At 46.4% G+C, this 25,119-nt stretch overlaps 1 protein-coding gene across 1 annotated transcript in view; it reads right to left on the bottom strand.

Moving 5' to 3' along the window:
* Positions 1–13,640: 13,640 nt before the first annotated feature.
* Positions 13,641–25,119, bottom strand: part of FKBP4 (FKBP prolyl isomerase 4) — a 475,143-nt gene continuing 463,664 nt past the window's right edge. The window contains exon 10 of the mRNA XM_085652302.1: positions 13,641–14,370. Within this exon, the coding sequence (XP_085508428.1) occupies positions 14,221–14,370 (150 nt within the window). The 3' untranslated portion in view covers positions 13,641–14,220. The remainder of the gene's footprint in view (positions 14,371–25,119) is intronic.

Here is a 25,119-nt window from a genome sequence, read left to right as displayed (position 1 = left end):
TCCACTAAAGGACATGTCCAAGATCTTGGCTTGTACTTCGGGACGAAATGTTGTGGGCTTTAAACACAAGCCTGTCTTTTAAGAACCGCCACTCCCACGAGCTGGCAGAAACCAGCACTGGACACATCCATTGCTGCATCAATAATGGAGGCTGATGCATTAGCTGCTTATTTTACAATTACCTTAACATCCTTCTTCTGGTAATAGGTTAATGAGGGTCAAAATGTCATGTAACATTTGACAATCATAGTGGCCTAGAATGGGCAAAATATTTGCCACTTTAACAGGTATCACTGCCATAGAAATGACTTTGCAGCCAAGATTATCAATGCACCTTCCTTCTCCTTCTGGAAGGGCTGAGGCTGGAGTGTTGGGTTTTTGTGATCACCTTTGAGCTGCTAAATCAATCATAGAATCAGGCTAGGGTGTTCAGGTAGGCATTCTGGTGACAGTCTGTTTTTCTAATGGTCCAATACCACTGCTTGCACTATAGCTGGTGTCTGCTCGAGTTGGAGTCCTTTTTCAGAAAAATGCAGTATAAGGATACATTGGTATTTTTTCTAAGCTTTTCTTTAAAGTTTATTAAAAAGCACCACTGTTCTATAGATTACATTGAGAGGTCAAACTTATTGGCTGCTTACTGTAGTAAGGCATGGAAACAGACAATGTTGTCTGGCAGAGTCTGGTTGTGGAGGCATCTTGTCACTTTATTTAAGCAAAATGTTGTTGTTCGGACGGAAAAGTCCTCTGCATGGTAAAGACGCGTACCCCTGTCCCGAGTGCCCAACTGTACTGTTGTCTGGATCTCTAAAGTTGATTTGCCATAGGTACATGGATCATGCATGTGTGCCCTGACATAGGCCTATCTCACTGATAGCTTACTTGTTGGACCAGGAGGGACACGCAAAGCACCACTCTGTGGTGGAAGGCTACTGCCTTCACAAAGAGTTAAGCAGCACAAGTGCAGTGGTGGCAGCATACCGTGTAGTGATGAGCAGTAGAGAAAAAGATCTTTTAGCCTCTGTCACTGGAGTGAGGCCTACAGACTCACTCACCTTTAAAAGATTTGCTTTGATGTGCTTAACTCACCATTGGCCTATGTCAGGTAGATGTGGCATACTGCATTGCACAGGAGTAGTGACTCTGCGGTGGTTTTGTGTGTGCCTAGGAAAGGTACAGTAAAAGGGTAGTGGAGTACTGTGAAGTACATGCAACAGTAGTGCATGTCCTGAGTATATGAATGTCTGTGAGGAATACATTACTTGAAAGGTTTATTGCTGCGCAACATGTATGCAATGAAAGCCTGTGCTGGGTTTATTTGTACTTGTGTGAAGTACAACACATAAAAGGTAAAGTGTTGTGCAGAACGCATATGGTGAGTGCGTATGCTAGCAGTGTGTGTGTGTTAGTAAATAATACACCATGATTAAATGTAACGCTTCAGTGCTGAACAGTGTGCCCACACGGAGTGTGTATGTACTGAATGCATGATATTGGTATAATGCATGGAGGTATTAGTGCTGAACAGTAAGGGTGCGGTGAATGTACACTCTGAGTGAATGTGCCTGCCATGGTGCATTACATGTTAGACCTTGGGTTCCATTTTGGGAAGCCCAGGCTTGCCTGGTTAAGACACGAGGAGGAGAGGAATCCTCCTCAGACAAGTTTGTATATTGCTGCAATCCTGTGAGTTGGGTGGGGGACACACTGGAGGGAAAAGGAAGAGACTTGCTTTACACTTCAAAAAACTGCTCTTTAATTCAGTGATAGATCACAAGGAAGCGGCCTGGACACATCTCGGGAAGAGAGATTGAGCTGATAAAGGAATCATGAAGAGTAGGGCTGGGGCTCTGGAATTAGACATTTTAATGCAGTTGGAAAATCTGTTCACTCCCATGCATGGTGTTGTGGGACAATCAGCTTCAGAATCTTGCCTACTGTGATATACATCTTTAATGAGGAAAGAACAAGAGATGTGTCCATTCAAAAGAAGCAGAACCCCAACATATAACTTTAAAGACTAAGCCCCTAAATCATATTTGGTGTCTTGAAAAGGGCTATAAAAAGGGGAGGTTGAGTGCCCAAAAATTATTCATCTGCCAAACAACCAGACGGGCTGTGTGAGAAGGTTAAGCTACGCAAGCATTCTGCCTGTGACCAGAACAGCGGGCCAATGCCTGCTGGTCTTCCTGCTGGGTGAGGGGACATCAACCAGGACACCAAGACCACCAGTCAGGGCCTGCCCGCTTGCCAAGATCAGTGTGCCTTGAGAGCATTGGAGGGAGCAAGGTCCAGTGGGGAGCCCTGCACAAGGATTCCCTGAACAAGGTGTGCGGCTGTGCACAGATCGGGCCATTGCACTGTGCAGTATCGGCTCGGTGACCCCCCGTATGCAAGGAGAGGGCACCTTGTTGGGAGCCATATCAGAAGTGCTGTGCAGGAAGCACCAGGCCACGCTGCGGTGACCCCATTTGTCAGAGGGGGTTATTGGTGAGCTGAGTTTGGGGCCAGGAGCGCTGGACTCGCTGAAAATCAGTGACCCTGTATGTCAGGAGGGGCAGCCATAGTGAGGGCAGTCACATGAGAGCCTTCGACTGGATTGTAGGTAGGGCTCCCAGTTTTATGGTATTTTTCTTTTTGACATTTCTGTCAGTATTTATCCATATTTATTATGGGTTTTGTGGGGAAAAAAAGCTGAAACTGGTGTATTTCCACATTTATGTAACCAATAAATATGCAGTCATGCTTGAATGCCTGCCAGGTTTCAGTGATATGAACACCTGCAGAAGATAAATCAATGCACTTATATGACAATATGCACATTTCAGTATCAGCCTTGTGCATATCTATTACTGTTTAAGCCTCTTTACTAAAATTCTTTTTTTTTTTAACCCCCTTACCCATCAATCCACAGTTATTGGCCTGGCAGTCATGGCAAAGTGTATTTAGAATCACTCAAAATTTTAAAATAAATACAGACAAGAAAATAAATGGTTTTCTGTTTGTATTTATCTGTAAAAATCAGTACACACAGAAAACAGGGAGCCTTAATTGTAGGCAATGCGTCAATCCCGTATGCAAGGAGAGGCTTCCAGTACCACTTTGGCCATTGGTTCAGGTCGTTGCCCGGCCTGAAGGAATACTGTTGCACCCGCATGCTGCGATATGCACCTGACAGATTCCCTGAGGATCACCAGGCGCCGCTGAGGACATCGTACCTACGTTTGAGCTCGATTTGTGAGCCGAAGGATATCAATAGCACACCCCCAGTCCACTCTGTTAGGAGGAAGAGCAACTTACCTTTGTGTTTGCCAAGCAAGAACTGCTCCGATCACTGGAATGAACCGGCTGAGCTGCTCAACAGAGAAACTGTATCACTGAGTGCTGCTGAATACGTTGCGAGCAGCCCGACCTTGTCGTACAGGACTCAAACTCAAGAGCGCCCAAGTAGAGGGCTCTTGCTGCTCCAATGAACACTACCAAACCATCACAACAGGTAAAATCGGAATTGGGTCTTTGGGGCCCCAGGGGACTTGCTGGTAACCGTGCTGCTGCGCCATGGACAATTTTGATTAATTCTTCAAGAGTCAAATGTAGAACTCATGAGTACGGCCAAAAGGTTTGCATTCCCTAGATGTGTTGCTACCAGTGAAGGGGGGATAACCCAGAACATGTTAAACAAAGGAGGGTGGGGTAGGGATTGATCGGACAACTGCTAGGAGCCATGCCCTTAAGGGGTATTGTGTTATTGCTTCTGAATGTCATATACATTTGCATGGGTAGAGTTAGAAATAAAATACTACTGCCTGGTAGAGGCATACATATGAACCTGCAGTGCCTCTCCTATGTGATGCATGAGACTCGAGACATAGATCTGCATTCGGTGCTGATCGTGCTAGACAGAAAAAGCCTTCAACTCCTTGTCCTGGGAATACATGTGGGAGGTACTCCGTCGTATGGTCTGGGCAAACGGTTTCTGAAATGGGTGAGGCTTCTATATACAGGGCCGACTGCAAGAGTGCATAATGATGGCAAGGTCGGAGGCATTGTCATTGGGAGAGGCACTTGACAAGGCTGCCCCCTGTCGCAGCTCCTGTTTGCGCTTGCAGTGGAGCCACTCACAATCCACCTTAGGGCAGAAATGCAGGATTGGGGAGTGCACGTGGCGGAAACCACCAACATTGTGTCTCTATATGCTGATGACGCATTAATATATGGGGTGGAACAGGAACAATCTGTACCCTGCCTCCTGCAGCTGATGGCATAGTTTGGAGCTGTTTCGGGGCTTTGCGTTAATCATCAGTGTTATGTTTCATATAGGTACCCTAATATAGACCCGGGTAATATCCTACACCTACATTACCTCCCTTATACTACAAAGTAACAAGCCTTTAGTTAGGATTGAACCTTGTTCTAGTCCTGGGTGCAGAAGGAGGGTTTTTCCCTAAACAATATCGTCCTGTAACTTCATCAATAGACTCATACGGTATGAATGAATATTCATGAGGGTTCTTGGAAACCAGGCAGGGGCTACACACAACCTGCATAATATCTACGTACAAGGTTAATCCCATACATCATCCTCAAATCCAACAATGTCGAATACAAGAAACAAGGGACAAAGAAACCCTACATACTTTCGGTCTAAATACAGCACATCTTGCTAGGGTTGTTAGAGGGAACCGAGACTTCCAGGCCGACACACTGACCAGAGATGCTGAGGCTCCTGCATGCAGACGCTCCAGCTACCAGCGGTTTAACGCATGCCTTGCGGGGTGTTCAACTCGAAGCCAGGACGGGGTCCCACGTTCTCTCACTTCAGCTAATGGTGTTAGACTAAATCCTAGAGGGATATTTGGCTTCGCACCTACTCACATGGTGGGCACACTTAGGTACATCTAGATAGGCATCGTAGGCGTACGCATACTTTTATCATGCACTTTATATTCATGTATGTATTCATGATTATAGCACGATGGTAGAACTGTACCATCCTTTTATATTCACTGTACTGCTAATCATATATATCTGCTACTAACGGTTGTTGCAGCACATATATTTTACACTAGAAAACTGTGCAATACATTCTTATTGTAACACGTCCGACTGTTTCTTCTGAGTAACTCTCGGAGACAAACTAAGTGAGCACGAGTGACTGAGCGAAAAGTAGTATGTTGATCCACGATCCTGAGGGATCAGGATTGTCATGTTCTGAGGTTGCAAGAAACTATTCTCTCCCCGCTAAGAGGAGAATCTAGTGACACAGAGTTAGCTAAAGCAAACAGGCTAACATTCTCGGTGGGGGTGCACTGAACCAGTCTGCCACCAATCCCCCAGTTTATGTTACCCAAACGTGCAGGTCCTGCATGGGAAATATAGGAACTACACAACATCAGAAGACAGTGCTGTTTCCCCTGGCTGCGTTGGTAAAGTAGGTGCCCCCAAGCTTCCCCCTGTAGGATCACTATGGGAAACAGTGAGCTTTTACTACTTGGGAATGCAGATGGCCAACGACCACCACCAACAGTATGAATTGAGTACGTACAGGGTGATGACTGGATTCACTGCCTGTGTGTGGTTTTGGACCACCCTGCCTCTGTCAGTTATGGGGAGAGTGGCACTGTGTACAATGGTCCTGCTGCTCTGCCGCCTATATACATTACAGAATTTGTTCTGCATGCTGCCGCCCTCACTGTTCCGAAGTCTGGATGGGATTCTAGTGGCACTGGTTTGGGCGGGAAAGAGAAGCAGAGTCCACCTTGAGATCCTCAAACTAGACCCCACCAGGGGGGCCTCTGCCTTCCAGATCTCAAACTATACTATCTGGCAGTTATGCTACAATATGCCGCGTTGTGGTGCGAGGAAGGCCCTAACAGAGAAGAAAAAAACTCCTCTGGCATCTTAGAGTCCACCAAACTCCCTTAGATACTCATGTGTGGCCAGAAACTTCCAGAGGATACTCCTTTTGCAATTGTGCAGGTAGAACAGGCATGGGAGAAGATCATTAGGCAGGTGCTATGACAGGCACCTTATGCCAAATAGCTTCAATTATGGTGGCTGCACCTCTTTATACATGTACAGCACTCCATGGATGGCTCCAAGTAGGAGGCTGGTGGATGCCAGAGACAAGCAGACATTTTTTAAATGGAGACTTCATGTCTCTAGAGGACATGGGCACCCACTATGGTTAGACAGGAGACAATTCTTACACTGTACCAGTGTCTCACGCATGGCTCTGGACATCTGGACGACGTTTTTGGAAGTGCCTTGTGAATTCTGGGTGCGTTGCAAGTGATACTGGACCCTGGCACCGCAAAATTTCATGATTGAATTGCGCCCTAAAGCAGGATAGGCAAATTAACATATCTCCCAAGTGCACTCCTTGGGATGAGGACCTAGAGACCCCACTTACGGACGGTGAATGGAAAAGGACTTTAGCACAAGTAAAGGAGGTAGCCAGGAATGGCAGGTTTAAATTGACAGTTTTATTATATATATAGAACTTACCCGACGCCACAGCACCAGCATAGAGTCTATCCAATGAGACCCGCAGGCTGCAACCGCTGTGGTGTGATACCAGCTAATATGGACACGTTACTAGGTATTTCAACACATAGGGTGTTGAAAGTGAATGCGAAACTCATGATGTGAAATTTGCCTGCTGGGGTTGTTACCCCTCCCTTAAAAGGGGAAGCAACTGCAGAACAAATTTGCCCGACTAGGGTTAGTATTAGCATGTAAACAAATAGCTATTCATTGGGCTGCTGCCCCCCCCCCCCCCCCCAGTGGACCAAATGGCTGTCGGACCTGCTAGAATGGGCAATGGCTGAGGAGTGTGGACTACAGTGAGTCCACACCGACGATAATGCAGAATGGGACATGGAGATCTGGGGGCGCAATATTTATTAAATTGCATGACAATGAGGCCGAAGGGGATGAGGAATTAGATGATGGTTTATTACATGGGTAATCTATTGTTCCACCCACTCCTACTGCAACCAGCCTGCCACTTCAGTCGGTGGAACATGCCTGCCCACCTTCCCCCTAGGATCGCCGGCAGCTGGAGGGCCCGCGCTGATCGCACGGAGTCGGTAGTCCATCACATACAGAGGTCTGTAGACACTTGTCTGGTTGGTTCTGTGCACTTCTACCCTCCTCCCTTTGTAACAGGGTTTGTTTCTTTCTCTCGATGTCTCCTCTTTGCCCCCCTCCCATGGAGAAATTGTAATAGCCTTCCACTCTTATGATTGGTTTGGCCCACATGATCTGCGAATACACAATGTTGTTGAAGCTGCACGGTTCATCTTATTGTTTTGTGTTTTTTCTTCTTCTCCAAGGTCATGCTCTGTTTACCACAGGTTGACACCGTGTAGTGTCACTGCTCAAGAGTATTGTATTTCTGTCTAATTGTGGACCATATGACCTACATTATTCTAACATTTTGTTTTAGAAACAATAAAAAAGAAAAGAAAAAAATAAACTGTCTATGAAATGGAGTATTAGATTAAATTTATAAAGCCCAGCGAATACCCAAAGGGCGTCTTGGCGCTAGCAGTAGAACTGCAAGAGTCACTGAAGCAAAAGACAGAAAAGAAAAGGAAAAAACTAGCAAGGGGAGGAGAAAAGTCTGTTTTTTATCGGTCTTTCAAAACCAACCAAGTTCGATAGAGGTCTAAGATTCCATGGCAGTTGATTATGCAGTACAGCTGTAGCATTTGTAAAGCTTCTACAGCCCAAAGAGGCTTTCTGGATCCTAGGCACTACTATAGTCTTAGATTAAGATGAACGCAGACATTTTTGGGGAGAGTACCATCTCATTTTATTCTGTAGGTATTCATGGCCAATTCCATAAAGGGCTTTTTGTGCCAAAGATCTGAAAGCAATTCTACTCTTAATCTGCAGTATTGGACTGGACATTGATTTATTTCTTGTACAGTTGGCACATTGAGTTATGAGTGGTGTTCACTGCCCTGTATCTACACCCCCTCTGAGGGAGCCATGACTGCTCAACCACAGCTACCTCTGAGAGTCAAGTGCAGAAAGGGGTACTTGGCACAACTGCTCAGGATCCATTGTAGGTCGGCACATGGGGAGTGAAAGGCCTCAACCACCACAGTTGGGCCCAGGAGCCCGTGTGCCCAGTGGCCTCTAAAAAGGGTTCCGACAATTGGCAGCAAGTGATGGGGGCACTTAATGGTTAGGGGCCAACGATACAGAGGTGGAAATGGCCATTTCCAATCTGCTTTAGTGCTGCAATAGGTCACATTTTTTTTCCTTTTACATAAAAAAAGGCTACACGCTTAAGCAATGGAGAAAACCGGTTTGGGAATTGACCTCAGCACCATGTACATATATCAGGTGAAGGATTTATGTAGAGACAGAGGGTTGACGATTCCCGGGAATAGGGACAGAGATCATTGCTAAATCCAACAAGGACCAGTTTGAGATACTGGGTGAAAAGGAGGCTTTAGCTGACTCTGGGGCGGGAACCATGGTAGGAACCCAGGAAGAGAGTGCAGTGAACTGAGGCTGTAGGATCCCCTCAACAAAGCTATATCCCAGACCAAGTGTGTCCCCTAATTGCTTTTCCAGAGTTACACCAAGACACTCACCACCTTAATATCTCAGGTGTGTACATCACTTTCAATTTCTAGGGTACCACTGTCCCCAATCCCAGTAGTAAATCAGTAGGATGGGTCGAGTACAGCAGAGACCCTGAGCTTGCAGTTGGCACTTCAGAACGCTAAGACAGAAGAAGATGAGAAACACAGAGTTCTAGAGGGAGACAGAGGAGAAACAGAGAAAGAGAAGATAACCGAGTGAGTGGGAGGAAAAACAGCAGGAATAGGAAAGAGCTAGAAAGGGAAAAAATAGCCCTTCTGAGAAAGAAACTTAGGATGGCAGCAATGACAACTCCATCTGGGATTAGTGACTACTTCCAGTTGAGGCCAGGTTGCTGCCAAGGCTCAAAAAGATCTTCTGCATGTGTATGTGGAAGGTCAAGACATTTTGAAATGGTATCTGACCTTGAGGTCACTTGTGAAGTGTAGGCCTTAAATGAGATGTCTAAGGGAGAAGCCTTAAGGGGGCGCATGCCATTGGGAGGGACAGCCGTAATTGGGGGGATGCCTATGGCAGATTAGATGGTCAATGAGCAAATGAAAGCGGCTCTCATTAGGAGGTTGGGCTGAAGGCAGTTCAATACCTGCAGAAATTCCATGACTGCAAGAGAGTATATGGTGTTATGTTTGAGGCTTGGATTCATGGTGTATTTATTACTGATTGGAATGAGTGGGTAAAAGGGATGGAGACCAAGGATTTTCAGTTCCTTAAGCAGTTGATGGTGACCGAGAGAGTCAAGGAGGAGTGCTCTACCCAACTTAGCTAATACCCGTCTGATCTGACAAAGGAATCCAACAAAACCTGCAGTGTTAGCTGATAAGTGGATGGCTAACAGGGCTCACAAAGGGCTGCAACAGCATGGTGCTTAGCCAAAAGGGGAGAAGAACTCTTCACAGACTAGTTTTAAACCTGAGGGTAAAGGTCAGGGTAATTCTCATGAGACTTGAGGCAGGCCCAGGAAACATGGGAATGGTCATGGTGTGTCCGGGAAGGAGCATCATGAGAAGGGAAGGAAGCCCTTCTAAGTCCAAGGTGATGAATTGTTTTAGGTGACACTGTGTGACATTACAAGAGAGATTGTCAAAAGAAGGTACTTGACACAGAGACACCTGTGATAAAAAGCATGTTACACGAGGGTTTAGGTTGCCCTCAACCTAGTAGTTAAGGACGTTTGGAAGAGGGAACCAGATGCTCTGAAGCACAATCATCTTAAAACAATGGGATTTGTTCAGGAAGTTAGTATCAATGGGATACTGGAGCCTTCCACACTATGGCTGAGGGGCAGTATCTTAAGCCTGAGGGCATACTCTCTGGAACCAGGGATACAGCAATAAGAGTCAGGGGAGAGGGCATTGATTATCCGCTTGCCAAAATGTAGATTGAACTCAATGGCATGGCGGCCATAACGGATGTGGGGGTAAGGGAAAAGCAAGGGGCCGGATGCCTCTTGAGCAATGATTTGATTGCTCCTCGCTTGGTAGCAGAAGTCTTAATGGCTTGTACAGCTGTGTTGACCAGAGAACAGGCTGCACGTCAGTCTCATTGTGAGGCTGGGATCATTTCTGATTTGCTGGGTCGAGGAAAGGATAGTTTGCAGGAAAGAGCACTGGAAATGCAGTGGCTGTGGAGGTCATTGCTTCTGCTCCAGAGGGAGAGGAGTAGGAGGCTCCTGAAGTGGACCATTTGCTGGAGTCTAGGTCACTTCCAGAGCTGCAGGATTGGTTAGCTGCTGGAGGACCCAGCAGGGAAGATTTCCACAAGGCACAGCAGCAGCCCCTACACTTCTTGGACTTCCAAAGGAAGCCCAGGATCAGGTCAGCAAAGGAATGGTCGGAAAACACTAAGTTGGCTGGGAGGATGGTCTACTCTATAGTGAACCAGTAAATCCTGAGCTAGGAACTAGCAAGAAGATAGTGGTTCCGTTGGTGCATAGGAACTTCCTGTGGTCATTGGCCCATGAATTGCACTTCGCAAGACACTTAGGGGAAAGAAAAACCCAGGATAGGTAGTTCCCTTGGTTATACTGGCCAGGAATGCGCAGAGACACTGAAGGGTTCTATAGAACTATCCAGCTTGCCAGATGAGTGGTAAGACAGGAGGGAAGACAAAGACACCGTTAGTGCTTCTACCAGTTATAGGTGTTCCGTTTGAGCGGGTATGAATGGACGTGATTGGTCCATTTAACCCCTTCTCACAGACAACAGTGTATTTGTAGAAATTCCACAGCACAAAACCTTGGACACCAAGTATTCTCAACTGTGGCAAAAGGGTCTAGCTAGGGTTTTCCCCCCACTGTTGGAAGATGCTCTATGTCACCTTGGGATTTAGATGCCATGTGTGATCTTCCAGGCATGGTCTGCTTAGTATTGTCCACTCTGGTTTGCAAGCAGGAAGAAAGCCATGATGCCCAACCAACTACAGAGGCGCAATCTCCTGGAACAGGATTCAAGGCCCCACTCAGACCTGCTTGATGCTATACCTCATGGTGGAGGTGTCTGCACAATCCTCTCTCCTTGATGGACGGCAGGAAAGTCCCCAGTGCTAGACTAGTGATTCGTAACTCCAACAGACCTATATGGCTTACACCAGAGTCCTGTGAAATTCACATACCATGGATGCCCTCCATAACCAATAGTGATGCGTCAGTCACCACAATCAGCCCTGGGTGGCGAAGGAAGAGGTGTTACCACTGGACCCATTGTCTTCAATACTAAACGAGCACTCTCTTCCAAAATCTGGATGGCATCTAAAAGATTTACTCGGTGATGGGTCCACTGGAACTAAGAGGCCAAGAATACTCAGAGCTGCTCTCAACGAGAGCCAGGTTTAAGGCTGAAACATTGGGATATTTAGCTGAAAGGTACTGGACTAATTGTGTTGAAGGGAGTGCCTTCAACTGCACTGTATCCAGGATGCAGTACACTAAATGTTAGCCTCTGCAAAGTAGTCAGATGAGGCTTTGGCTCATTCATCATGAACGTCAACAATTACAAGAGGTTAGCTGTTGCCTGGAGGTGATCTACAATGAACTGTGGCAAGCTCAACTTTAACAGCCAGTCAGTCATCGAGATAGGGTAAAACTAACTTCTCCCACCTCCAAAGGTGCGCTGAATCACCGTCATCACTTTTGTGAACACCCAAGGGGCACTGGTGAGGGCAAAGGGGGGTGCTGCACACTGAAAATTAACCTAGCCGACCTTGAACCACAGGCTACTAATGTGGAACTTTTGGATGGGCATATGAAATACATCCTGCAGATCGGACACCATCCGGTTCCACCTACCCAGAGAAGCCAAGATCTGGGCTAGCACAAGCATTTTGAATTCGTCTTTCTGCAGACAGGCATTCAGAGGCTGAAAGTCCTATAGAGGCTAGATGCCACCATCCTCTTGGCACACGGAAATCTTCTCTTTCAGAGTTCAAAACACAAAAATACATCCAGTAGAACCCCTGAGTGCAACAGCCGCACCTCCTGTCACAGCTGAGAGGTGCTCCTTTGAATGTCGGTTGATGTGTGAGGAAACTTGCTGGATCAAAAATGAAGGGTATGGACAGCCATGCTGTCGGACGTAATAGATCACTACTAAAGGTAAAGTACTGAATCCTGCCGCAGATGGAATGAGTGTGCGCTGCCACTAGTAAACTAAAGCGGCTTAGTGGCTGTTACTGCAGGGGAACGGGACTAGGAGGACTGGTGCCCCTTCTGGTTTGGTCTGCGTGATGCTTGCCTGACCTATCTCTCTAGTCTCAAAAGGACTACGGTGACTGCTGTAGGGGTTGGGGTGACTGTCACCATCTATACAGCAGCCCCCTGGAGTAGCCTCTGAATTTTCTGAATTGATGTGGGAACTTGCTAGGTAGAGTGTCAAGAGACCCAGAGAGTGCACCATGGCTCTATTACCCTTAAAACACTCCAGGGCAGAATCAGCTTTTTCATCGAAAATATATGAGCCATCAAAAGTCATACCCATGAAAGATGCTTGTACCTCTACAGAAAATCTTGTGGAATGACTCCATGAGTGGTGACGAAACACAATGCTAGTGCCAAACACCAATCCCAGGCAGTCAGTAGTATTGAATACAGAACAAAGCACTTATTTGGCCTCTTCCGGACGATCATGAGATTTTTGAGGCAGAGAGACCCTAAGAACTTCCAGGACAACCAGCAAGATCTTGCTGGCCAAATCCCAGAGGCCATGTGTGTAGCAACCAACAGATTGCACTAACCAATCTCAATGAGAGGCCCGCTTCACTTTTTTTGTTAGCACTTGGCTTTTAATTTAAACTTAACAGAGGACTTCGACTGAAAGGTTAATATCTGGCGGGAATGTTCCCTGGAGCGAGAACGAGGCCACGAGCTAGAGTTGGATTTACGAATGGGTCTTAACCTTTTCTTATGCTTGCCGACATACAGCTTCCATTTTCAGCCCTGAATTGTGTTTGAATGCATAAGCGCATACTGAGCCCAAACACCAGAGACACCTTGTGCGACTTGGTGACTGACATCTATTTTCTACAGGCATGGAATGCTTTGACACTTTTAGTTTTAGGAGGGGACATCCTTCTCTAGCACACTGGATTTTGTTTTTAGAAGCGGTCAGTAGGCTGACAAATTTGGGATCAGAGCCCTGAATCAGTGCTGGAAGGTGCGGAAAAGAAAGGACTTGACGTCAGCAAATAGGGGTGGCACTTGCACGCGGGTTGACTCTTACTTCTGCAGCACAATGCCAGCACATGGTGACATCTAACAGTGCCAAGAACATTGCTGGAAAATGTTTCCAGATCAGTCTACAGCCCAGGAAGTACTCTGCTTGAAGTATCCATCAGAATATGCAGTTTCAAAAACACAAGGCAAAAAATAAAGCAAAATGTTACTTGAAGAAAAGGCCCACTTTTTTCTTTTTCTAACATCTATTCAGATTTACCACACATGTAAACATAAGATAGAAAGTTATTCTAAGTAGAAATTGTTGTCATTTCTAGTATGTCACATTCCTAAAAATGTATAGAAAAGTTGATTTTGTATTTTTTCTGCATAACTTTATTGAAAAAAGATACTTTGAGGGAAGGCATCCACCTTCTACAACCTGTATATACAAAAACAATGAGGATTTTAAACCGGTACCCTTTGTGCACATTATTTCTGTTTTTACAGCATGAAGATTCCAAGGGAAACATTTGCTTAAAAGGTGGTATGTTTGGTTAACGTCTGGTTACAGATCTTATTCCCCTATCCCACCCTCCCCAATAGACTTCCTTCTTAAGAACAACAGACCGAGTTTCTGACATTTCAAGTAAAACATACATTTCGAAGATTCAAAACCTTTGCTCACTAAACAGTGCAGATAGCCACAGAATAAATCTGCCAGTGAGGAATGACTTGGGATGGATGGGAAACAATTGCAGACAGGAGAGCAATAACAAACAGATAACAATTGTGCCAAATCCAGCCATCACCAAATTTCCACAAAAGCTAGCAAGCAGCTGTAATGCAACATGTCTTTGACCACAACCATTAACTTGACTTCTACCCTTCACCCAATCAGCTAGAAAAATAAAAGGTTTAAATCCATCTAAAATAAGATCTCCAGTCCGTTTTCATCCTTCCATGTCGACATTTTCTGTGTTCTCAACATTATTCTGCTCAGATAATGGTGTTTTGTCTGTTTCTTTCATTTCTACATCCTCCAATGCAGATTTTATTTCTTTATGGTCCCCTGTGCCTCCGTGCCCCTTTTCAGCTTCCAGCTAAGGAAACAAAAATAAGTATTGCAATTAATTTTATAAAATCTACACTTGTATTTTCTTCTCCATACATCCTCTAAAGAGCAGATTTGAAAGCTTGCAACTAAAAATCTGTCTTAATTTGAAGAACAAAACGTCCATACTTGGCACATGCCATATGCCTTTTTTTTTATAACCAATTTTGTTGATTTTTCAGAAACATACGCAGTAACACAAGAGATCAACATCCAGCTCCGGTCCCATCGCATATGAGGAACATAACATCCGTAAGACAGTGTACATGCTTTTAGTAAGCAACAGAAGTAGAAAAACACCCACCACATCCCGTAATGGTCAAATGAAAACATTAGTCTATCGCTCCCACCCATTTGCCCCACACCCTACGAAATAAAAAAACCAGAAAAAATGATTACAAGACAATCAAATTTGTCATCTGGTAGTTAATTTGGAACAATACCTAGATAGCACACGGAAGGAGTATAAATTATCTGTCTGCGTGTAGTTCTATATTCCACAAATTTAACCTAAAACTCAGCGTCGACGCGTTTCGGTGGATGAGCTTGATACGACCACCTTCTTCAGGACAAAAGCTTGAATAAATCTTCTCCTTATGTTTGTTACACAACGTCCCTGGTTTTTTTTTAAAAAAGAGGAAATTTTGAAGACCAAAAATCAAAATTAGTTTACATCTCTAGGAGTCCTTAAAAAAAAAACACAGAAATTCTCAGAAGTGCTCCAACATCCTTCTGTGAGTTGCCCACAAGCACGACTCCATACACCTTCCATCACCCGTGCCGTTCACCTAATATGTGTCTGATTCATGCAGGTGAGTAGGTAAACTTCAAGTTAAATTTTCCCTTTAAAAAAAAAAACCAAAAAAAAAAAAACAGGGATTTGGATAACAAACATAAGGAGAAGATTCATTCATGCTTTAGTCCTGAAGAAGGTGGTCGTATCAAGCTCATCCACCCAAACGCGTCAACGCTGATTTTAGGTTAAATTTGTGAAATATAGAACCAAACGTAGACCGAGAATATATCCTCCTACTGTGCGCTGTCTATGTAATGTTCCGAATTAACGAGCAGATGACAAATTTGATTGTCTTGTAACAATCTTTTTCCGAGGTTTTTTTGTTGTGTACAGTTTATGATATTTTTAATGTATTATTTATCATATTTTTCTTAATGTACTATGATTGTATTCTACTGTATGCTTTTATTGCAAGTTCTTGATTTTTTAAATAGAACAGAAGTGTTCCTCCACCCAGAGTAAGCGTATTTCCTTGGGTGATGTGTATGAAGATGTGAGTATCAGTCGGATTCATTGTAGTAGTGGCTGCAAAGGGATGTATATATTTTTGATGCTTTTGGCAAAGTGACATTTGATCCAAAATCCTCCCCTCTGGCCTGGTTAATAGAACCATATTTACTACATTTTGAACTAATCTGCTGCCACCCTGCTAGCAGTCCCAACAAGGCCACCTAGATGAACAAGTTACTTACCTACGGTATCACTTTTTCTGGTAGAGACTAACCGCAGACAGCTCACCTTCGAATATTTCCCAGGTATCAAAAGGCTGTTGAGGAATCTGCTGATAAAGTCTCTACCAGAATAACTGTAACCGAAGGTAAATAACTTGCTGATAGAGACTTTTAACTACAGATTCCTCACCTTAGAATAGATATCAAAGCAAAACATCCCAGGAGGTGGGTCTGCTAATGGCTCTTGGAGGACCGAATAGGCAAAATGCCTGTCCTGACAGACCAGACTGCCCAAGCAGTAGTGAGTCGTGAACGTTTGGAAGGACGCCAGAATAGGTACCCTCATTCTAATGCAGTACCTGTGTCTTGGCCATAGTGGAAGGGGCCCGCAAGTCCTCACAGGAGGCGGCTTTTCAGCAAATTCGTAGCAGATCTTGATGCACAGTACAATTCTCCAAGAGTTGGTCCGTTTCTGCACTGCTCTGCCCTTTTTCGCTCCGGTGAACCAAATGAAGAGCTGAACGTCCACCTGATGTTCTTTGATGCGATCGATGTAGAAACGGAGCGCTCTTTGGGTCCAGGCGGTGGAATCTCTCCTCCTCCTTAGAAGGATGAGGTGGGACAAAAAATGTGGGCAGTATGATGTTCTGGTTGACATGAAAGGGAGTAAACACCTTCAGCAGAAAGAAGGCATGTGTCCGAAGAACCAGTTTGTCTTGGTAAAAGCTGGTGTATTAAGGGTTAACTGAAAAAAGCTTGGAGCTCGCTGACTCTCCTTGCCGATTCAATTGCCACTAAGAAGGCAGTCTTGCGAGTTAGAAGTCTGAGCAGCCACCTATACAGGAACTCAAATGGTGAACCAATAAAGAACGTTAAGACCAAATTAAGGTCTCATTGGGGCATAATGGAAGGGGTGGGAGGGAACAAATGTTGCAAGCCCTTAAGAGAACTAGTAACAATGGGGGACTTTAATAGTGAGAGGTGATCTGGCAACCAGAAACAAGCAGATATGGCTGAAAGGTAACCTTTAGGGGTGCCCAGGGCAAGGCCTCGCTGGGCTAAAGACAACACAAACAGTAAAACCTCTGACAAGGGGGTTGAAAGCATATGAACAGGACAATAAGAGCACCAAGTCACAAATGTGTTCTAACGGCAGGCATATACAATTTTGTTGAGGGATGCCTGGCTGCCAAGATGGCATTGCATATCTCAAGAGTAAAATCAAAGGCATTCAACTGTTGCCACTTAATCTCTGCCCATGAAGGTGCAGTGTGTGGAGGTTCGGGGGCAGGACCTTAATCTGCTGGTGCATCAGGAGGTCCTTCTTAAGAGGCAACAGCAGGATCCTGACCTGGTGCTGCGTGAGGGGGTCCTCCCGAAGAGGCAGCCGAAGAGGCAGCCTGATTGGAAGGCAGATGCTCATGCTCAGTAGTTTGGGCTATCAAACCCTCCTTGCCCAGTTTGGAGCCACTAAGATTACTTTGGTCTGGTCAGTCCTGATCTTCTGGAGAGCAAAAGGGCAGGAGCTGTATCGTCAGAAAGGCATACAGAAGCCCCAGGTTCCAGTCTTAACTGAGTGTGTCTGCAAACAAGAGCCGCTTTAGAAAGTCCAACACAGAAGTGCTGACATTGCGCATTCTCACTGGTGGTAAACAGATCAAGGGAAGGTTCTCCCCATTCTCAAAATAGACCTTGCACCACCTCTGGGTGTACATGGCATTTGTGATTTGCAAGGCAGCATTGGCTGGGTTGTCTGCTCTGGCATTAAGATAGCTCACCAGGTGCTGCATGACTAGGAAGATGTCCTGTCTCTTCAGCCTCATCCAGAGGTCCATGACCCCTCTCTGCCCAGTTTGCTGCAATACTACTTGGTGGTGGTGCTGTCTCAACACTTGAACCAACCTTCAATAGATGGATAGGAGGAAGGCTTTCAATGACCAGTGAATCACTCAGCTCCAGGAGGTTGCTGTGGAGCTGGGACTCTGCTGGAGATGAGAGTCCTTTATCTCCACCTCTCCCAGGTGGCTGCCCCAACCCGGAAGCAATGGGTTAGTTACCACTGTCAGTTTCAGGTGGGGAGGACAGGTTCTGCCATTTTTTTAATGGTAGTTCATTAACCACCAATGCAGATCTTTTAAAGTCTTCTTTGAAATCTGGATCAGGTCAGAGAGATTACCCTGGTGCTGCGCACATTGGAACTTTAGAGTCTGCATGTGCCATTGGGCATGCTTCCCCAGCATGAAGCCATCAGACCCAGCAGCCTCTGAGTCAGTCTCACCAAAGGGCAGAACAGAGTTTGAAACATAAGGGTCATAGCCCTAATGGCCTGGACCCTGCTCCAGAGGGTAGGTGCGGAACTGCACTGTGTCCACAATAGCTCAGATGAAAGGGCTCATCGAGAGGAGTCAGGTGTGACTTCAGCAGGTTGATAGTCAACCTCAGCGAATGTAGGAGGTTCATCGTAATCTAGGTGTGGGTGATGACTGCCTGGGGTGAGCCCACCTTCATGAGCAAGTCGTTCAAACAGGAGAAGACTGGAACCCATAACCTCCAAAAGTGAGCTGCAACCATCACTTTTGTGAACATGCAGGGGCACTGGTGAGGCCGAAGGAGAGCACAGCAAAATTGAAATGGTTGTGCCCCACTGTGAACCGCAAGTATAGATGCAGGCTTGCAGGATGAGGATTTGAAAGTAAGCATCCTGCAAGTCCTATGCTACAATCCAGTCTCCAGGCCGGACCAGACCTGAGCTAAGGTGCGACTCTTGAATTTCTCTTGTCTCGGAAAGGCGTTGAGGGAGGCACAGATCTATTAAGGAGCAGAGTTCTCCTGTGGCACTGGCACCCACTCAATGGCTCCTTTAGCCAACAGTCTGCACCTCCTGAATGAGCAAAAATTGATGGTCCCCCTTCTGTTGGTCTGGGTAAGCTGGCAAAGGAAGAAGGATTTCCCTGAAGGGAAGGGTGCAACCCCTTCAGACAATTTGAAGCACTTGTTTGAGGTTACTGCTTGCCATCACGGTAGATAGTGCTCGATTCTAACACCAACAGCATGCCTATGTTGTGTGGAGGGCATGCTATGCTAAAGGGGCTAAGAGGCTGCAGGAGCTGGAGAGGAGGGGGACTGCACAACATGCTGGCTATGGTTCCCAAGTCCACGAAAAGGCTCGGAGGCCTGGTGACTTTGGGGGTATGGCTGGTAATGCTGAAACAGGAGAAACGGAGTGTGACCGGGCCGACGCCAGGGAGGAACCAAAAGTTCTGGTGGTAGACAGACTCCTTTAATAGCGCTCAATCACTGAATCTGCCTCATCACTGAACAGGCGACAGCCTAAGGGCATTTCTGTCATAGTTGGCTGGACATTTTATGAGAAGCCAGTGGTTCAAAGCAAAGTGTGGCAGCGGATTAACAGTGTAAATGTAAATGTAGTGCATTTATATAGCGCTCCGCACACCCTCGAAAGGGTCTCTCAGGCGCTGTGCACATACCGCTGTGGAACCCTTCCTGGCCTTTCCCTGTGAAGTGCCCACTCCTGGGCACCCCCAAGGTGAAACCAGGCATCCTAGCACTTTTGGGGGCGTTGTGGAGATTAAGCAAGCGATTGCCCAGAGTTGCAGAGTGGGACCCATGATTAGAATAGGCACCGAGGCGAGAATTATCGGGTCCGGGGAAATTGAGCCCAAGACCCGCCGAGGCGGGAATTGAACCCTGGTCCGGGTCAGACCTCTGCATCAGGGTCTGCCGCTCTAACCATTGAGCCACACTTCTCCAGTGTGGAGGCAATAGCCCCGTAGAGCAAATCAGTGGATTCCAGGAGAACTTTGCAGAGTCCCTGTCATCAATAATGGCAGGGTTCAGTATTGCTCAGGCCTCGTCTTAGACCAAGGGCAGGACTTGCGTGACTTTGACCCACAAGGTGTGGGAATTTCAGCCCAAGAAGTGATGTAAATTCGCTAAGGCCCGACTCCATCTTGAGCAAGCAGGGATTCAATTTTCTCCAATTTTGCTTAATCATGGACATCTCTGCATTTGTCTAAGATGTTGCCAGTCCTTCTCTTTCCAAGAATCTGAGAAAGTGTCACGTCATTCAAAGACATTGATACGACACCAGATGTGTATACAAAGACCTCAATAAGATATCTAATGCAATAGTTTGGGGCAAGTACCTTGTTATCTCGATTTCAAGGTCAGATAATAATAACAGTGTTGCCTGAATTCACATGGTTTTTACCTTATATGATTATATGAATGCGTCTAAGACTTGCATATTGATGGACACAGATTATGTCAGACATTCCTAAGGTTATGCCAGAAATTCCCATCTCAAAAAGATGTAGTCTGAAAGGCCCGCCAATCAACCACTTGTCAGAAGAGATCCTTAATCAATCAATCAGTATATTTCTAGAGCGCTTCTCACCCGTGAAGGTATCCAGGCGCTGGCAGGGTCTGGTGGATTAGCTTAATAGCTAGGTCTTCGGGGACTTTAGGAACTCTGGAAGAGATAGGGAAGTCCAGAGATGAAGAGGTAGCCTGTTCAAGGTCTTCGCTGCTGGGTAGGAGGAGGAGTGACCTCTGTATCTTCTATGTCTGATGCAAAGGGCTGGGTGAGGGTTGTGGAGGGATAAGAGGGTTAGAGAAAGGGAAATGAAGCAGTGGTGTCTGGTGGACTGATGGAAGTTCAGGCGTTGGTTCAAGTAGGCTGGTCCACAGTTGTGTAGGGCCTTGCATACTTGGGTCAGGTGGTTGAACTGGAATCTTTTCTGTACAGGATGCCAGTGGAGTTCCCAGAGGTAGGGAATGATGTGGGTTCATCTAGGTAGAGGCTGGTACGAGTCTGGCTGCAGCGTTCTGGATGGTATGTAGTCGTTAGAGGTGGCGAGTTGCGATCCCGGCTAGAGATCGTTGCCGTTGACCAGTCAGCTGAAAATGAAGGCCTGTGTGGTGGTGCGTCTTGAGCTTTGGGGTAGCCATCTGAATATCTTACTAAGCATGCAGATGTTAAAGAGGCAAGAGGCAGAGACAGAGTTGACCTGAGTAGTCGTGGGTAGCTTGTTGTCCACAATGATGTCTAGGTTCCTAGCGTTATCAGTGGGGGTAGGAGTAGGTCAGAGTTCTGAGGGCAACCATGATACGTCCCATGACAGAGGTTCCAAAGATCAGTACCTCTGTCTAATCCGTGTTGAACTTCAGGTAGCAGTCTTTCATCCAGGTGGCGACGTCTGTCATGCCGTTCTGGAAGCTGGTCTTGGTGCTGGTGGTATCTTCAGAGAGGGAGAGTTGTCTGGCGTTTGCGTAGGACATGATGTTGAGTCCATGAGTTTTGACGATGCGGGACCGGTGTGTCATAAGTGTTGAAGAGGGTGAGGCTGAGTGAGGATCTGTGTGGTACTGCACAGATGATTTCCTTGGGTTCTGAAGTTTATTTATTTAGGAGTTTATAAAGCGCACAGCTACCCCTAACGGGGGTGTCCCGGCGCTAAAGCAGACGGCAGATGATAGGAGTAGGGTGGGTTACTAGTGGTTGGTGAACAACCAAGACTTCAAGGCTCGGCGAAACATGGGCTCTGACTCAGAAGAGCGGAGGAAGAGTGGCAGGGCGTTCCAGATTTTGAAGGTAATGACTGCAAAGGCTCTGCCACCCATTTTGGACCTGCGAAAACAGGGGGTGGCAAGGAGATGAAGATGGTTAGATCTGAGGGTACGATTGTGTTGGTAATGCTTGAGTCTGGCTCTCAGGTATGCAGGGCCATGTCCCAGAAAGGCTCTGAAAGCCAGAACGAGAACCTTGAATTCAGTAGGTTTAGTCACCGGTAACCAGTGGAGTTTCCTCAGATGGGGGGTGATCGGGTGGCAGAACGGGATTTAACAGATCACTCTGGCCGCAGCCTTCTGTACAATTTGTAGACGCCTAATCAGGTAGGCAGGCGCCCCCAGGTAAAGACTGTAGGCGTAGTCCACATGGGAAGTGATTAAGGCATGGGTTACCGTCTGGCGGGACACCAGGGGAAGGGAGTGGAGGAATTTACACAGCATGCGGAGCTACCGGAAGCAAGAAGAGGACACCTGCCTGATTTGATTTTTGCAGGAAAGATCGTTGTCAAACCGGAAGCCAAGGTTCCTCACCGAGTCAACAGGATTGGGTGGTGGATTCATCTCAGGTGGCCACCATAGTGTCGGGGAAGGCCGGATTGTTTGACTGAAGAAGAGTACCTCGGTTTTGTCAGAGTTAAGCTTCAGAGTGCTAAGTGACATCCACGCAGAGATGTTACTCAGGCAGTGTCTAAAGTTTGAGAATGCCGCTTAGAAATGTTCTTCAAAAGAGAATACCAGTTGGCAATACCCTCACCCGCTGGATTCGACCAGTGCCGCAAGGGGTGATAGGTAGACGTTAAAAAGGAGGGGACTCAAGGCAGAGCCTTGGGGGACCCCACAGAGCAAGGGTTTCTCGGAGACAAACTGATGGAGAAAACTTGCTGAGTCCAGTTTCCAGTATAGGACCGGATCCAGGATAGGGGGTACCCTGAATATCCATGTTGCTCAATCTATCCAGAAGGATAGGACAAGAAACCGTGTCGAACGCCATGGGCAGGTCGAGGGGCACTAGCATGGCTGTTTTGCCCGAATTGACGCACTCACGAATCCTCTCGGAGACTTCTAGAAGGGCGGTCTAAGTACTGTAGCCGGATCTGAAGCTGGACTGTGAGTCATGGAGAAGGTTACGGGATTCCAAGTAGTTGTAAAGTTGTTCCTGAACTATTTTTTCAAGAAATTTTGCCGGAGCCGGTAAGAGGGAAATAGGTCTAAAATTTTTAAATACAGTGGGGTCAGCATCAGGTTTTTTGAGAATCTGGCACCAGAAGAGCCTGCTTCCACACACCGGGGAAGGTGCCAGAGCACAGAGAGGCGTTCCAGATCGGATTGAGTGGGGTGTTGAAGAGGGGTGCCAGGAGTTAAAAAAAAAAAACTGAGGGGAGGGGTCGTTTGGAGAACCGGATTTGCAGGTAAATAGTTTTTGAAGTGAGGCATTGGGAGAGATAGGACGGAAGGCGGGCAGAGCGTCATTGCTGACCAACCCAGCAGCGGGATCTGGATTGAGTTGAATTTGGAGGGGAGGGGAGGGGGGGGGGGGGGGGGAGGGAGGTGGAATAGATATCATGAATTTTATCCTGAAATCGGATAGCCCATTGCACAGGTTCGAGGTAGGGGGAACTACACTAGTGGTGATGGCAGGCTTGGTAAAATCCTGCACTATTTTGAAGAGGGTTTTAGCCGAATTACCTACAGAGTGTATTTTATCATAATAAAGTAATCTCTCATAATAGAGTGTTTACGTTTATGGAACTTTTTTAGGGCAGCTTTGTAAACTGACTTAGCCGTGAGATCGCAAGATAGTCTCCAGATACGTTCCAATTTTTTGCAGTGGCTTTTCTCCATACGGAGTTCGGGGGAGAACCAAGGGGCTGATGGTATTGGTCTTGATGAGTTGCTGGGTTTGAGGGGGGCGACAGTATCTAGAGCATTGGTTAGCCAACTGTTAAAGTTTACTGAGTCTGAGTCCGGATCCCCTGACAGTTGGAGGCGAGTGGAGGAAAGTGCAGGAGACATGCTATTAATCATGACGTTGCACCATTTCCTTCTGTTTGCGGAGTTATAGGGGGGGTCTGGTAGTCCGAGAGGGCGGTGACAGGCTGAAAGAATTAAGAACTGGTCGGATCAGGTAAGAGGTAGAGGGGGGGCTGTTTTCAGATTGGGGTTGTTAGTAAATATCAGGTCTAACGTGTGATCCGCCGAATGCGTGGGGCCATTAACCAGCTGGGTCAGATTGAGGACTTCAAAGTTGTCTATAAGTTGACGGGCTTTGGTGCAGTTGACATCGTCCGTATGTACATTAAAATCTCCTAAATTCGTAACATTATCATGTTTGAGCGAGCATTATAAAGTTCTAGCAAGTGATTGGGAGGTGAATTGGGGGGTCTGTAGACCAGGATTCCGGCCAAAACGGCGTTAGGGGCCATCGTAATACAAACGTACATGGCTTCTAGGGGTTGTCCAGAGTTAGTGAGTTTTCTGAGAGATAGTTCCCATCTAGTGCGAAAAATCACAGCCACTCCTCCTCCAGATTTATTATCAGCCCTGTTAACCCCCAAAATCCGGTAGCCAGCTGGAATGGCTAGTGTGAAGTCAGGGATAGAGTTGTCCTTGATCCATGTTTCAGTCAGGAACATTAAGGGCTTCCAGAGAGAGCCAGATGTCATCAGCGTGGCGAGGAAGTAATCTACAATTGATCAAGCAGGCCTTTACTGGGGGTGGGGGAAGAATGAGTCATGATCCGGTTAGAGGGGGTAGGGGTAGTAGGAGCGACTGATGTTAGTGGCATGGGGTCTGCCGTAAGGGAGAGTTAACAATTAATACATTTTGATGGGGGAGAGAGCCCTAAGTAATCAGGTTTAAGGGAAATGCTACTTACCAGTATGCATCTGTTCTTGGCATGTAGAGCTATAGATCTACACACTGTGTATAGATCGCCATCTGGTGTTGGGCCCGGATGTTTGCCGTGTTTTTTCCTCTTGGAAAGTCTTTGGAAGTCACGAGGTATGTGACTCCTCCTTTGGATCATGGGCTTCGGCTCCATCCTCAGATTGTTTTTCGCCAGCGGGGAAATGATGGAGCATAGTAATAAGCAGTGAAGATGCCCATGTGTGCTGTATCTAAATAAGATAAAACTGGAACAGATAAAGGTAGCCGGGGAGGCGGGTGGGCGTGTGTAGATCTGCAGCTCTACATGGCAAGAACAGATGCATACTGGTAAGTAGCATTTCCCGTTCGAGGCATAGGAACTGCAGATTACACACTGTGCATAGATTATATAGCAGTACTCGCTCCTAGCGGCGACCACCAGTATCTGTTGCAGTCGTTTGAAACAATGTTTTGAGTACAGCCTGACCCACACTAGCTTGTTGCTTAGTTTGCACATCTACACAATAGTGTTTAGTGAAAGTGTGCGGTGTAGACCATGTAGCTGCTCTGCAGATATAATCTAAGGGAATGTTCCCTAAAAATGCCATGGAAGCCCCTATCTTATGTGTAGAGTGGGCTTTAGGGGGAATAGTGAGCATACGTTTGGCTTTGTGTTAGCAAATCTGTATGCATTTGAAATCCACCTAGCTATCCCAGATTTGGAGATGGGGTTGCCTTTGTGTGGTGGTGAGAAAGACACGAACAGTTGTTTGGTCTTACGAAAGGGTAGTGTTCTCTGGATGTAGTAGAGTAA

The sequence above is a fragment of the Triturus cristatus genome, chromosome 4_1 (genome assembly GCF_964204655.1).
Source record: "Triturus cristatus chromosome 4_1, aTriCri1.1, whole genome shotgun sequence".
In the NCBI taxonomy this organism is placed as follows: domain Eukaryota; kingdom Metazoa; phylum Chordata; class Amphibia; order Caudata; family Salamandridae; genus Triturus; species Triturus cristatus.
The sequence above is the reverse complement of the archived record's forward strand: the minus strand, read 5'-3'. Positions and strand labels throughout refer to the sequence as shown.